The sequence below is a fragment of the Echinops telfairi genome, unplaced genomic scaffold (genome assembly GCF_000313985.2).
Source record: "Echinops telfairi isolate 266 unplaced genomic scaffold, ASM31398v2 ScPeMD7_6;HRSCAF=24_1, whole genome shotgun sequence".
Lineage (NCBI taxonomy): Eukaryota > Metazoa > Chordata > Mammalia > Afrosoricida > Tenrecidae > Echinops > Echinops telfairi.
In genome coordinates, this window is record NW_022103903.1 from 13348773 (window position 1) to 13360076 (window position 11304).

The following is an 11304-nucleotide window of genomic DNA, read 5'->3' on the forward strand; positions in this document are numbered from 1 at the left end:
AGATTGGGAAGCAGAGTCCAATGATGCACGTGCACCAGTGTTCATTGCAGCGCTGTTCACAACTGCCAAAAGGGAGAAATAGTACCATTGCCATCAAGGGAAGTGTGAATTAACAAGAGGTTGTACAGGCATGCATCAAATTACCTCTCAGCCAGAAATAAAAATGAAGTCTTGATACAAACTATAATATTGATGGAGCTTGAAGCCATTATGTTAAATAATTAAATTAATTACAAAATGGCACATATTATATGATTTTACTGATACGTAGAAGAAGGAACATACAAATATACAGATATACACTGTTAATAATGGTTACTAGTGGGAGGAGAGATGGGGAAAAGTGTTATTGCTTGTGGGAATACTGAGTTTTGGTTTGCATTGATGGAAAAATCATATTGATTAATGCTTGAGTTGCACTGAAATTTTGAATTGCTGACAATAAGTTACATAGTTATAAAAAGTTGAGTTAGCCAGAGTGATGTGATACCTGTGTTAACAAACATGTAGGTGCTGTTGTAGTTTATATATGAAAACAACCAAACACCTCATGCAATTTAGTTTTTGGTGTTTGTATTTAGAGTCATGGTTTCATGGGATATTCCAGTTAATTTGGCCTAATACATTCAGTATTTTAGTGGTTCGGTTTTTAAAATATATTTTTATTGGTATATGATTCACAAGTTGTAGAATTCAATCGTTCAATCATATTTCAAAAGAGTTTTACGATTATCACCTATTTTAGTGGTTCTTTCCCCTTGTTTTTTTATGACTTTGAAAATCCTCATAATTTTTGAAATAAATAATGCTATCAATACTATGCCACTAATATTGCCTGTTTAGTATTAAAATAGAAGAGCATTGATATATTTTAGTGGAAACCCATGTTTCATTTCAGAACAAAACAAATTTCATCAGATTTTGCTGCTGTCATGTATATGTTTTATACATTGCTCATGTATGTGTGTATGGTTTCATATTCAAAGGGGGGTAAAATACCAATCCGGTGGACATCCCCAGAAGCTATAGCCTACCGCAAATTCACGTCAGCAAGCGATGTTTGGAGTTATGGGATTGTTCTCTGGGAGGTGATGTCATATGGAGAAAGACCATACTGGGAGATGTCTAATCAGGATGTAAGTATTTGTCGTCAATGAGTTATGGGTTTGAATTAACTGATCAAGCTGTGCAAGGAAGTGGAGCATAATGAATCCAGGTGCCTCCAGTTTATGACATTGAAATGGGAAAACTGTTTCCAAGTGTTGCAAAGGTGTTAAAGGAACTGCTTTTCTAACTTTATCTTTGAACCTTAGGCAAGGGATTATCACTGTTGCAAACTGGAAGCATCTGTAACCAGGATATAATTAGTTAAAGGCCAAATTTAATAACTAATAGGTACAGGGATTATTTCATGGATTTTTGTTGCAAAACTAATTGTATGTAACATTAACAAGATACACAAGATGTCTACCATTCTTTGTAGTTATAATTAATGCATCTATGCCAAGATTTTATTTACTTAGATATATATCCCAAAGTCAGAAAAGTTAAATTATTCTCTATCATTTTGTTTCGTTTAATGTACTAAACTCACACATGCACTTGGCCATACAAACTGAGGTATTTGGATAGAAGTATATAATCTTTCACTATCTTTCAAAATTATGACATGGTTTTCCCCAAATTGTTTTTGTACTGGTAGGTCATGTTTTGTTAATGAATATTAAAAAAGGAACGCTACTGTTGTCATATGATTCAGCATTCAAGGAGTTGTATTTGTGCTTAGCCAGAATCCGAGTGTGATTTCAAGATACAAAGTGGAAATGAGAGCCTCTCTGAGATATTTTACCCACAAATGATAAAACAACTTAAAGCTTATGGAGATATAAAATTTTCTCAGTTCTTTTAAAAGTAAATTTGTATTTGTAATACTGAGAAAAATTATATTTCTTTTTAACTGCTTCATATCCCAACCTTTCTATATATCCTAGAGAAACAAATCCAGAGACATTCATATTTGTGTAAGAGAGAACTTTATATCAAAGAGCAATTATATATTGAGAAAACATCCCAGCCCAGTCCAGATCAAGTCCATATGTCCAATATTAGCACATATGTCCTATACTAGTCCATAAATTCCTCTTCAGACTCATGTTGCCACTTGCAGTGATGCCAAATGTAGGAAGATCACAAGCCAGTGGGTGAAAAGTCTTTCTGGATCTAATGGCAGTGGAAGCATCTCAGCTCTGGTAGAGTTCTCCACATGGCTCCTCCAATTCTCTCAGCATATCTCTTCAACGTGAAGGTGAAGCAGAGGGAGCAAGGTGCTCCTTGCAGGTCTCATAAATTCTCCACATGATTTCTCAATGTGAAACTGAGGCAGAGAGAGAGGAAGTTCCCAGAATCCTCATGAGAAGGTCATGCCCACAAGGAGGCATCATGAGGCTAAGACCTGATTGACAGGCTAGACTCTACCACTCCACTCTTGATACCCTCAAGTTGACAAAACTTGGGGCTCTGCTTTAGACCTATGAACATAGAAACTTTGGGAGTGAGAGCGTAATGATCATCAGTACCATAACCAGCCTTCCAGATGATTATGATACAAAAAAGAGTTTTAGAACCACTGCTTTCTATGATTTAAAAATCCTAATGAAATGACAGTTAATAGTATAGCACATTGGAATTTATAAAAGGAAAGCAACATGACTCAGAAGGTATTCTTTGAACTGTGATATAAAGGATATATGTATATTCATTTTCTTTGCATTCAATACTGTGTATTGAATATAGGGCTCTATATAACTAGATAATGGTGTGTGTGTGTGTGTGTGTGTGTGTGTGTATCACATTGAATTTCATATCTCTCTAAACATTTCTTCCTATTCAACCTGGAAAGGATCTTTATAAGCTCTTCTTTGCTAAATTCACTTTCTTTCTCTTGATCTTCTCTCTAGAGCACGTTGAGAATAGATTGTTTATCCACTTGACAAGCTATTATCTGATTTGGCAACGTAAATGTGAACTCACTTAGATAAAAACTTTACAAGAGCTGTAGTAGTAGGCTGACCATGGAAAAGTGAAGTAAGCCTTATCTCTTACGTTTCCAGAAACTTTGCTTCTCACACAGGTAATTAAAGCCGTGGACGAGGGCTACCGACTGCCACCACCCATGGACTGCCCAGCTGCCTTGTATCAACTGATGCTGGACTGCTGGCAGAAAGACAGAAACAACAGGCCCAAGTTTGAGCAGATTGTCAGCATTCTGGACAAGCTTATCCGGAACCCCAGCAGTCTGAAGATCATCACCAGTGCAGCAGCAAGGTGACACATTCGATTTCCCATCCTGCCCTCACTGTGAATTTAATGCATTTGCTTTCTACAGAGTGTGAGTTTTCATTCATCCATACTTCCAATGGCAATCTTTGACTTTTGCTTTCCTTAACAATGAAGAGGTGTGCTTTTCTTCTGTTTGAGGTTTGATTTTTCCCTCTCTAAGCAGAATTCCTAAGTAATTTAATGGCAGTGATGTAATCTTAAGATTTTTAAAGCCTCTGTCCCATATAAAGGTGGCATGCTTTTTTTGTAAGAGCAGTTTAAAACAGGAGCTGTAGCCACATATTATTTCTTTCTACTTTTTAGTCTCCATTATTTTTTTAAAAAAGGAAAGAAGGAAGCAATTCTAGGAATTGTGAGAATCCCAGTAAAGTCCTGATTTATTCATCATTTAAAATAAAGCTCCAAATAACAATCACAAAACTTCAAAATTCTTTGCTGACCAGGGGGATTCCATTTCCCCACTTAATTAAACAAATAGATATAAATACAATCCATACTGCATACCAATTGCTGTCTTAGATATTTTGGAGGACAAAATAAGGCCTGTATCCCTACACACCAATGTCAGGACATGATAGGCACAAAGTGATGCATAATGTCAAACAACCACTCAATTGTACATAGCTTCCTCCTACTTGACAATCCCCAAGTTCTTTCAGTGGTTTGTGAATGATGTTTCTCACATTGTGCTATAAAGTGCTACAATGGAAGAAATAGGGAAGGAGAGATTAATTTTGGCAGGGGTATTATAAGAAGTGTTAATGTATTTGGTGTTTCTTAGGGAAAAATAAGGAACAGCTGCCCTGTTTGATGCTTTACATTCTCATTGAGCACATAAGAGAAAAACAGGTTTAAGTTTGAAGATATGCTGCGCTAGAAGCTTTTTAATTTTTCTCAAATTTTGCAAATTAGCCAGTACACTTGGTTTTCTTTCTTTCTTTCCTTTCCTTTTTTTTTTTTTTAATTTCTCCTGATAGCTAGCAGCTCTTAGCTTGTGACCGCTCACTCAATAACTTGGGGATGAATGAACCAATGATATCCTGATAGGTGGAGTAGAAGTTTGTCAGTTACAATAACTTGAGGCCTATTTCACACTTGTATGGGTTTTTTGTCCTTAAACAGTTATTTCAAGAAATATTTTTCCATTTTTTTCTGTCATGTAAATCATCTTTCCCTGTTATTTTCCTTGCTGGGAAGCATAGTAGTGAAAGTTGCTTCTTTTAATGCATACTAAATCCCTTACTTTTCATCTTATTTTACCTATTTAAATGTCAGTCAGTGTGTAACTGTGGGTATATGTGAAGAGAAATAATTTAATTGATTATGTTTCAGAATCAGATTTAAAGAGGAAACTTATAAGTTCATTTCAGCCTTCTCAAATGAATGAACATTTCTTAGCATTCTAGGCTGAGAAAAACATTTTCTCTCTGATTTATGACAATTGTAACTTATACTATTACTTTGTCATATATAAAGTTGAATGATTTTATATAGTTCCTGGCTATTTTATATTCTGTGATTTCTGAGTATACTTTTATTATTTTGACTTCTTAATATTTAGCTACAATTTTAGAAAATTAAATTAGAAGCCATACTAAATAACAACCAACTATAAATATAACCTAAAATACTTTCATGCATATTTTTAAAACATTATCCTCTAAGTGCATGAGTTTCTGTAGATGATGGTTATATCTGTATGTAAGTGAATGTTGGAAGGAGTCTCAGTGCATGAATCTCAAAAATTAGAGAAATATTTTGGGTCCCAATGAGTCTAAACTTTATAAATTAAGAACTATTTCAGGACCATAAAAAATGACTAGTTTTTAAAATCTATAGTATTAAATGATATGTATAAATACTACATAAAGATGGTATATGGGAAGGAGCTGCCTTATGTTTTTCAAATATGCAATTTTTATGTATAAGCATCAGTAGTTATGACTTGTAAAGAGAAGGAAGGGTGAAAGAGAAATTGTATAAGTAACATAAATTATTTATTAGAAATAAGCTTTGGGGAGTCACTAGGATTTATTTTAGTGATGGATCCTCAAATGAGGATTACCTCCTGATAATTTATCAAATGAGCTTCAATCTGTGTCCTTCTTTTCAGAGAGAGAGGACCCAGACTCCTTTAGAAAGCCACCTGACAGCTTAACAACCAACGAGATGATAAAGCTGTCCTTCGCAGGGCCATACGGTCCTCCTTCTGAGCCTAACACATGGCTTTGATCTTTGCTCCACAGCCACCACAGCAAAGAGAACCACCCTTTCCATTCTTTCCATGTCACAAAAGAGGCACTCGAGCCATAACTCATGCAATAAGACCGAACAATATTTAACTCATTTTGTGGAAGAAAATCGTCTTCATATCTGGTTATGTCACAGCATTTTCATATGGACATATTTTATGAATTCTAGATTTTCATTCTTATTAAAACATATTATTCTATCCTACTATCCAGTTTTAATATTTTAACATAATGACATGTATTTTGTACTAAAATATGACGTTAGGGAAAATATTGACTCTTTTTCCAAAAAGGTCATGTATTTTGTCACAAGGTATAAATGTTTTCAAATCACATTTTTCTTTTGCTTATTAACAAAAATGTTTTACATACATTGAACACATTATGTCATTATAAACTTAAAATAATTTACACCAAGTTGCCAGACAACAATGTCTAGAGAGTTTGGGGGCTTTTTTTATCTTTAGGAAACTTGATTTTCCTCTTTGACAGGAATTATACCATTCTATTTGATAATTAATTAAACTCATTCTTATCACTTGAATGTTTTACTAATGCTTTTGACACATGCTTGATTGAGAGGATAGAAATCACTGGATGAAAATTTCCAGTTGCAAATCAAAAAACTAATCTCACCATTTTTTGTTCTCTTTCCTCTGGTTCTAAGAGAAAAATGGTCTCTCTTCTTTTCAAATGAAATCCTTTTTCATGCATGTATGTCTTATATCCATTATTTCCTGTAATCAATTTATTTTCTTTTCTCAGTTTCCCTCTTCCATCCTTTCCTCTCTCCCACATTGCCATTCTTTCTCTCTGCAAGGTCATTTCTATTAGCATGAACATATGCTTTTTGCTTGTTTGATATTGCGTCTCAATTTTTGTTTTCTGGTGATGAGTGATCTGACCCAGTTACTGATTCAGAATCCGTAGGAAAGGAGAATGGGATTTTGTCCTATGAGGAGAACATAAGGGGGTTGATCGTCAGGTCATTTGGGGTGGTGAGGAGACAGTGCTTGTCAATAACAGCTCTGTTGGGCCCACATCACTGCCAACTGCCTCCAACTTTGCTAACACCATTCACAGCCAAATTTATCAAAATAACAACAAATTCCAAAATTACTGCCATTGAGTCAATTCTGACTCAGACTGACCCTCTAGGGTAGAACTGCCACTGTGGTTTTCCAAGACTGAAACTCTTCACAGGGGTAGAAACCCCTGCTTTCCTGCCTCAGAGCCATTAGTGATTTCAAACTTTTGACCTTGTAGTTAGCAACCCACGGAGTAACCACTGCGCCACCATTGCTCAAAGTGAGCAGGTCAAAATAATCTAATACTCTAATTTTTCCCTATTGACTTTATACTTCCATTCTGTTTTTATCTTAATTTAAAATGTCAACATCTGCTCATTCACCCTATCAAGAATGAGAGCAATTCTTGGCAGTTCTTTCATGACCTCCACACTTTGCTCCCGATGTTCACGGAATCACTGTGATCCATCTCTGTCTGCTTTCCACTCTGGCGGTTTCTCCGCTTACCTGAACCAGTGCAATAACCTCCTAACTTTCCCCCAGCTCACACGCATCTCATTTTGTCACATGGCCTTCAGATTTGCCTATGAAAACACACATAAAATAATTACTATTCTTTAGTGAAAATAATCCTTCAAGACCTATTGTACTTAAGGTGAAAATCTAGTCGCCTTTTGATGACTGACTATGCCCTGACTCTCTCTAATATAATTTTTGTTTGTTTGTGTTATTGGTTGAAGTGAACTTGTTTGCCGCAAGACTCCAAGTCCATTTCAGGTTCACGTTCCTCCTTTTTTCCTTTAAGCCACTCAGACCACTCTTTAGGTTTGAGGGCTAAGGAATCTGGAGGGATCTAAAATTTTTCCAAGTACTTATTTATTCATTCATTTAATTACTTATGTAATACCCATCTATTATTCTAGGCACTCAGCAGATAAGTGAAGATCAATAATTCCCAACGTTCCTGAAGCTTATGTTAAAAAAACAAAAACAAGACATAATTGGTTGTCACTGCGTTGAATGCAACTCAGGTGATCCAATGTGTGTCACAGGAGGCCTGTGATGCATAGGGGTTTGAGTGGTCCATTTTCTTTAGAATACATTGCCAGGAATTTCTTCCTGGGTACTTCTGGGTAGACTCACATCTCCAATCTTTCAGTTTGCAGCTGAATGTCTTAAGCATTGGAACCACCTACGGAAAGGCACAGTAAACCAGAGACAGGTTGACATTGTAGGGAAGAAACAATTAAATGGTTGTAACCGGCAATAGAAAGGTGTTCTCTGTGCAGGTGACCTTTTTGTCATGGTTTCAAGCAAAGGACTCTACAAATCAACAATCCTCGGGGAAAAAAATATGATTGGCATGGGAAAAAAGAAACCGCCTGAGACAGGAAGGCACTTGGAGGGATCTAGGAAGTGTCAGAAAAGTATCAGTAAGAAAGAAAGTCTCGGCCATGAATCTCGAAAGGCGAAGAGAAGCCAAAAGACTGAAGACTACAGACACTACTGTGACTGCTTTGGGATTTTTAAAATACACAAAGAATGCCTTAAGGAATGGAAAAGCATCTCGGAAGGATACGGATTTATTTACACGGCAATTTTGTAGAAAAATTGAACTTGGAAAAGTGTGTCAGCATCTCAACCTGTGGCACCCGCTTGAACAGTACTCTAACCGGAATAGCTAGCTAGCTTATGGTTTATTCAGAAGCCATAGCATTCTAAGACAGAAAGCTGGAAGCATTTGCTTTTGCCTTAGACTCACACGGCCACTAATCACTGGGGACTGCCCCATCTTCCTTCAGGAAGCTGCTTACATACATGTATTCATTAAGTACATGTCTCAAAGCCCATTTTTAATATCAATTCCTTTGTTCTTTTATAGAGCGCCATGCTCTTGTTCACTACAATTTTAATTCTCTGTGAGTGTTCTCTTTGTAAACAAAAGTTTCACAGTAAACTCAAAGTTATATTAGATAAGATGCCAGGTTCGTCTTGCATTATCACTGCCAGCTTGATAGTAGACACTCCATAAATCTCTGCTCATGCAGAAATAAATATCTGTTAAAATTAGCAAAATATCCATGCAACAGACACACTATTTAGGAAGAATAAATAGAGATGATTTCCTTTTCATCTTTAGTATCCTGTTTCCCCAAAAGTAAGACATCCCCCCAAAATAAGACCTACTTACAGTTTTGCCTCTCACTGAAATATAAGGCATCCCCGTGAAAATAAGACCTCCCCCAAAATAAGGCCCCCCAAAGTTACCGTAGCTCTGGACTCGGCCATAGTGGCAGGTGCCGCCACACAGCTCACTGTTGACCACGGCACAGCCAGAGCAGACAGGAAGTGTGAGGTCTCTTCTAGTAAAACAATAAACAATAAATGTGTACCGTGTTCTTCTTCATGGAAAAATAAGACATCACCTGAAAATAAGACCTAGCGCATCTTTGGGAGCAAAAATTAATATAACATGCTGTCTTATTTTCGGGGAAACAGGGTATTACCTAATACTTCTATTGGAGAAATGACTTTGGAAGTAAGTGTCCTGGGATAGCTTCTCTAGAAGAGCAAAACCGGTGATTCTTGTATGTGTATGTAGATAAAAAGAGATCCATATAAAGACATGGCCCACACAGTTATAGCAGTGGGTAAGTCCAGGCTGGTTCAAATCTGTTAGTTAAATGTAAGCTGCATGGTTCTCCTGACTCTTTTACATGTCGGGGCCCATGGACGTGAAGCAGGAAGATGAAGTAGGAAGACCACAGGATGCACAGCTAAATGGATTCAAGATCAGAGGAATGAATCCAAATTTGGCTGATGGTTCTTGGGATCAACAGGCAATATAACAGGAAGTTAAAGGACCAGATGCTGGGTCCAGACCCAGCAGTAGAAGTGCGCTAGCTTCCATACACTGCCAGTCTGTATTAAGAGTAGGCCACCCCCAGAAGGAAACCTCCCTCAACTCTACCAAGCCTGTGACCAGATTAACTGGTCCAGTATGTGACTAATCCAGTATGTTAACCCACTTCACAAGCTCACACCTAGAGAAAAAGTCTTGTCTTGGTGAGTAGTACCAATTACACAGTAGAACCATGAGATACCATAGGTGGGAAATAGAAATAATGATCAACAGGAGAATGACATTTGCAACATGCAGAAAACCATAGGTAAAATAAATTATATTATCAACATTAGCAGAACATAAAGAAAAGAGAAAAATAGTTTTCAATGCAGAATTGAAGATTTGTGGTTCTTTTTAGAGAACTGTTTTGATTGTTTTAGAGTGATAGAAGAAATATGACATTTTCAGAGCAGTGTTTAAGTGTAAGATGCAAAGGAAGAGGCAGTGAGAAATTAGTAAATTTGATGTTTAGAAAATAAAAGAGATAAAATAATATGATCACATGGGTAAATCTGAGAAACTCACTTACATTAAGACAATTCTAACTCACAGTCACGCTATAACACAGGACAGAACTGCCCCTGTGGATTTCTGGGACAGTAACTTTTCAAGGGACTAACGGGAAGACCTGGGCTCTGCATCTGCCGGCCTTGAGGGGAGTGGCCCAGTGCACAGCCAATAAGCCAACAGGGCTCCTTAATCACAAGGAGCGAAGAGTGAAAATAAAGTACCACCCTTTCTAAAAGACCTTTTTAAAAAGATAAACATCTTTTAAAACGGTTTTCAAGAGGAAAACTTCTTTAAAAGTAATTAGAAAATAATCTTACAGTGATGATTTATTGTAGATATTTTCTTTGCACAGTATACAAATGAGTAATAAGTAAAATATATTTATTAGCAGAAAATATTCTCAAATATGATAACTTTATAATATAATACTATCTGGATTTAAATGAATGTATTCAGTGTACTCATTTAAATGAATATAAATTAAAAATATTCATCATAGAGAAAACAATATACTCTTTTATATTCAGTCAGTAAATTATCATTTTAACATTTGGTTAATTCTTTAGAATTATATAATGAAATTATCTGTTCTTTAATTTTTTTATATGTAATCTAGATAATCAGATTCTTCAATACTATTACAAATTGATGGATTACTCAATCTATTAGAATGAGATTCTTAAGATTCAATTATACTTAAAAAATAGTTTAAGAAATGCTTTTGAATATATTGTTTTATTGAATCAATTACTTAGTAATTTGGCGTGGTCCCAGGCATGTCGGATGTGAGAGCACTCAATCCGCGGCGCAGCCTTCCGCCGAGCATGCCGATTCATCCCCCGAGGTGGAGCCCCGCTTAGTGTACTGCTACCCGGTACGGCTGGCCGTGTCTGCGCCCCCCCTGCCCAACGTGGAGATGCACATGGAGAGCTACATGGTCTGCCTGCGGTACAAGGGCGAGATGGTCAAAGTCAGCCGCAACTACTTCAGCAAGCTGTGGCTCCTGTATCGCTATAGCTGCATCGATGACTCTGCCTTTGAGAGGTTCCTGCCCCGAGTCTGGTGTCTCCTCCGCCGGTACCAGATGATGTTTGGTGTGGGGCTTTACGAGGGGACAGGCCTGCAGGGTGCACTGCCCGTGCAAGTCTTCGAGGCCCTCCACCGGCTCTTTGGCGTCAGCTTTGAGTGCTTCGCTTCACCCCTCAACTGCTACTTCCGCCAGTACTGCTCTGCCTTCCTGGACACAGATGGCTACTTCGGCTCCCGAGGG

General features: G+C 37.1%; 1 protein-coding gene across 2 annotated transcripts in view; it reads left to right on the forward strand.

Annotated features, from left to right (window-relative positions):
• Positions 1-11304, forward strand: part of EPHA3 (EPH receptor A3) — a 411930-nt gene that overhangs the window by 386569 nt on the left and 14057 nt on the right. For both annotated transcript variants that reach the window (XM_004706437.3, XM_013005630.3), the window contains exons 14-15: positions 987-1136; positions 3131-3324. In XM_004706437.3, the coding sequence (XP_004706494.1) occupies positions 987-1136; positions 3131-3324 (344 nt within the window). The remainder of the gene's footprint in view (positions 1-986; positions 1137-3130; positions 3325-11304) is intronic.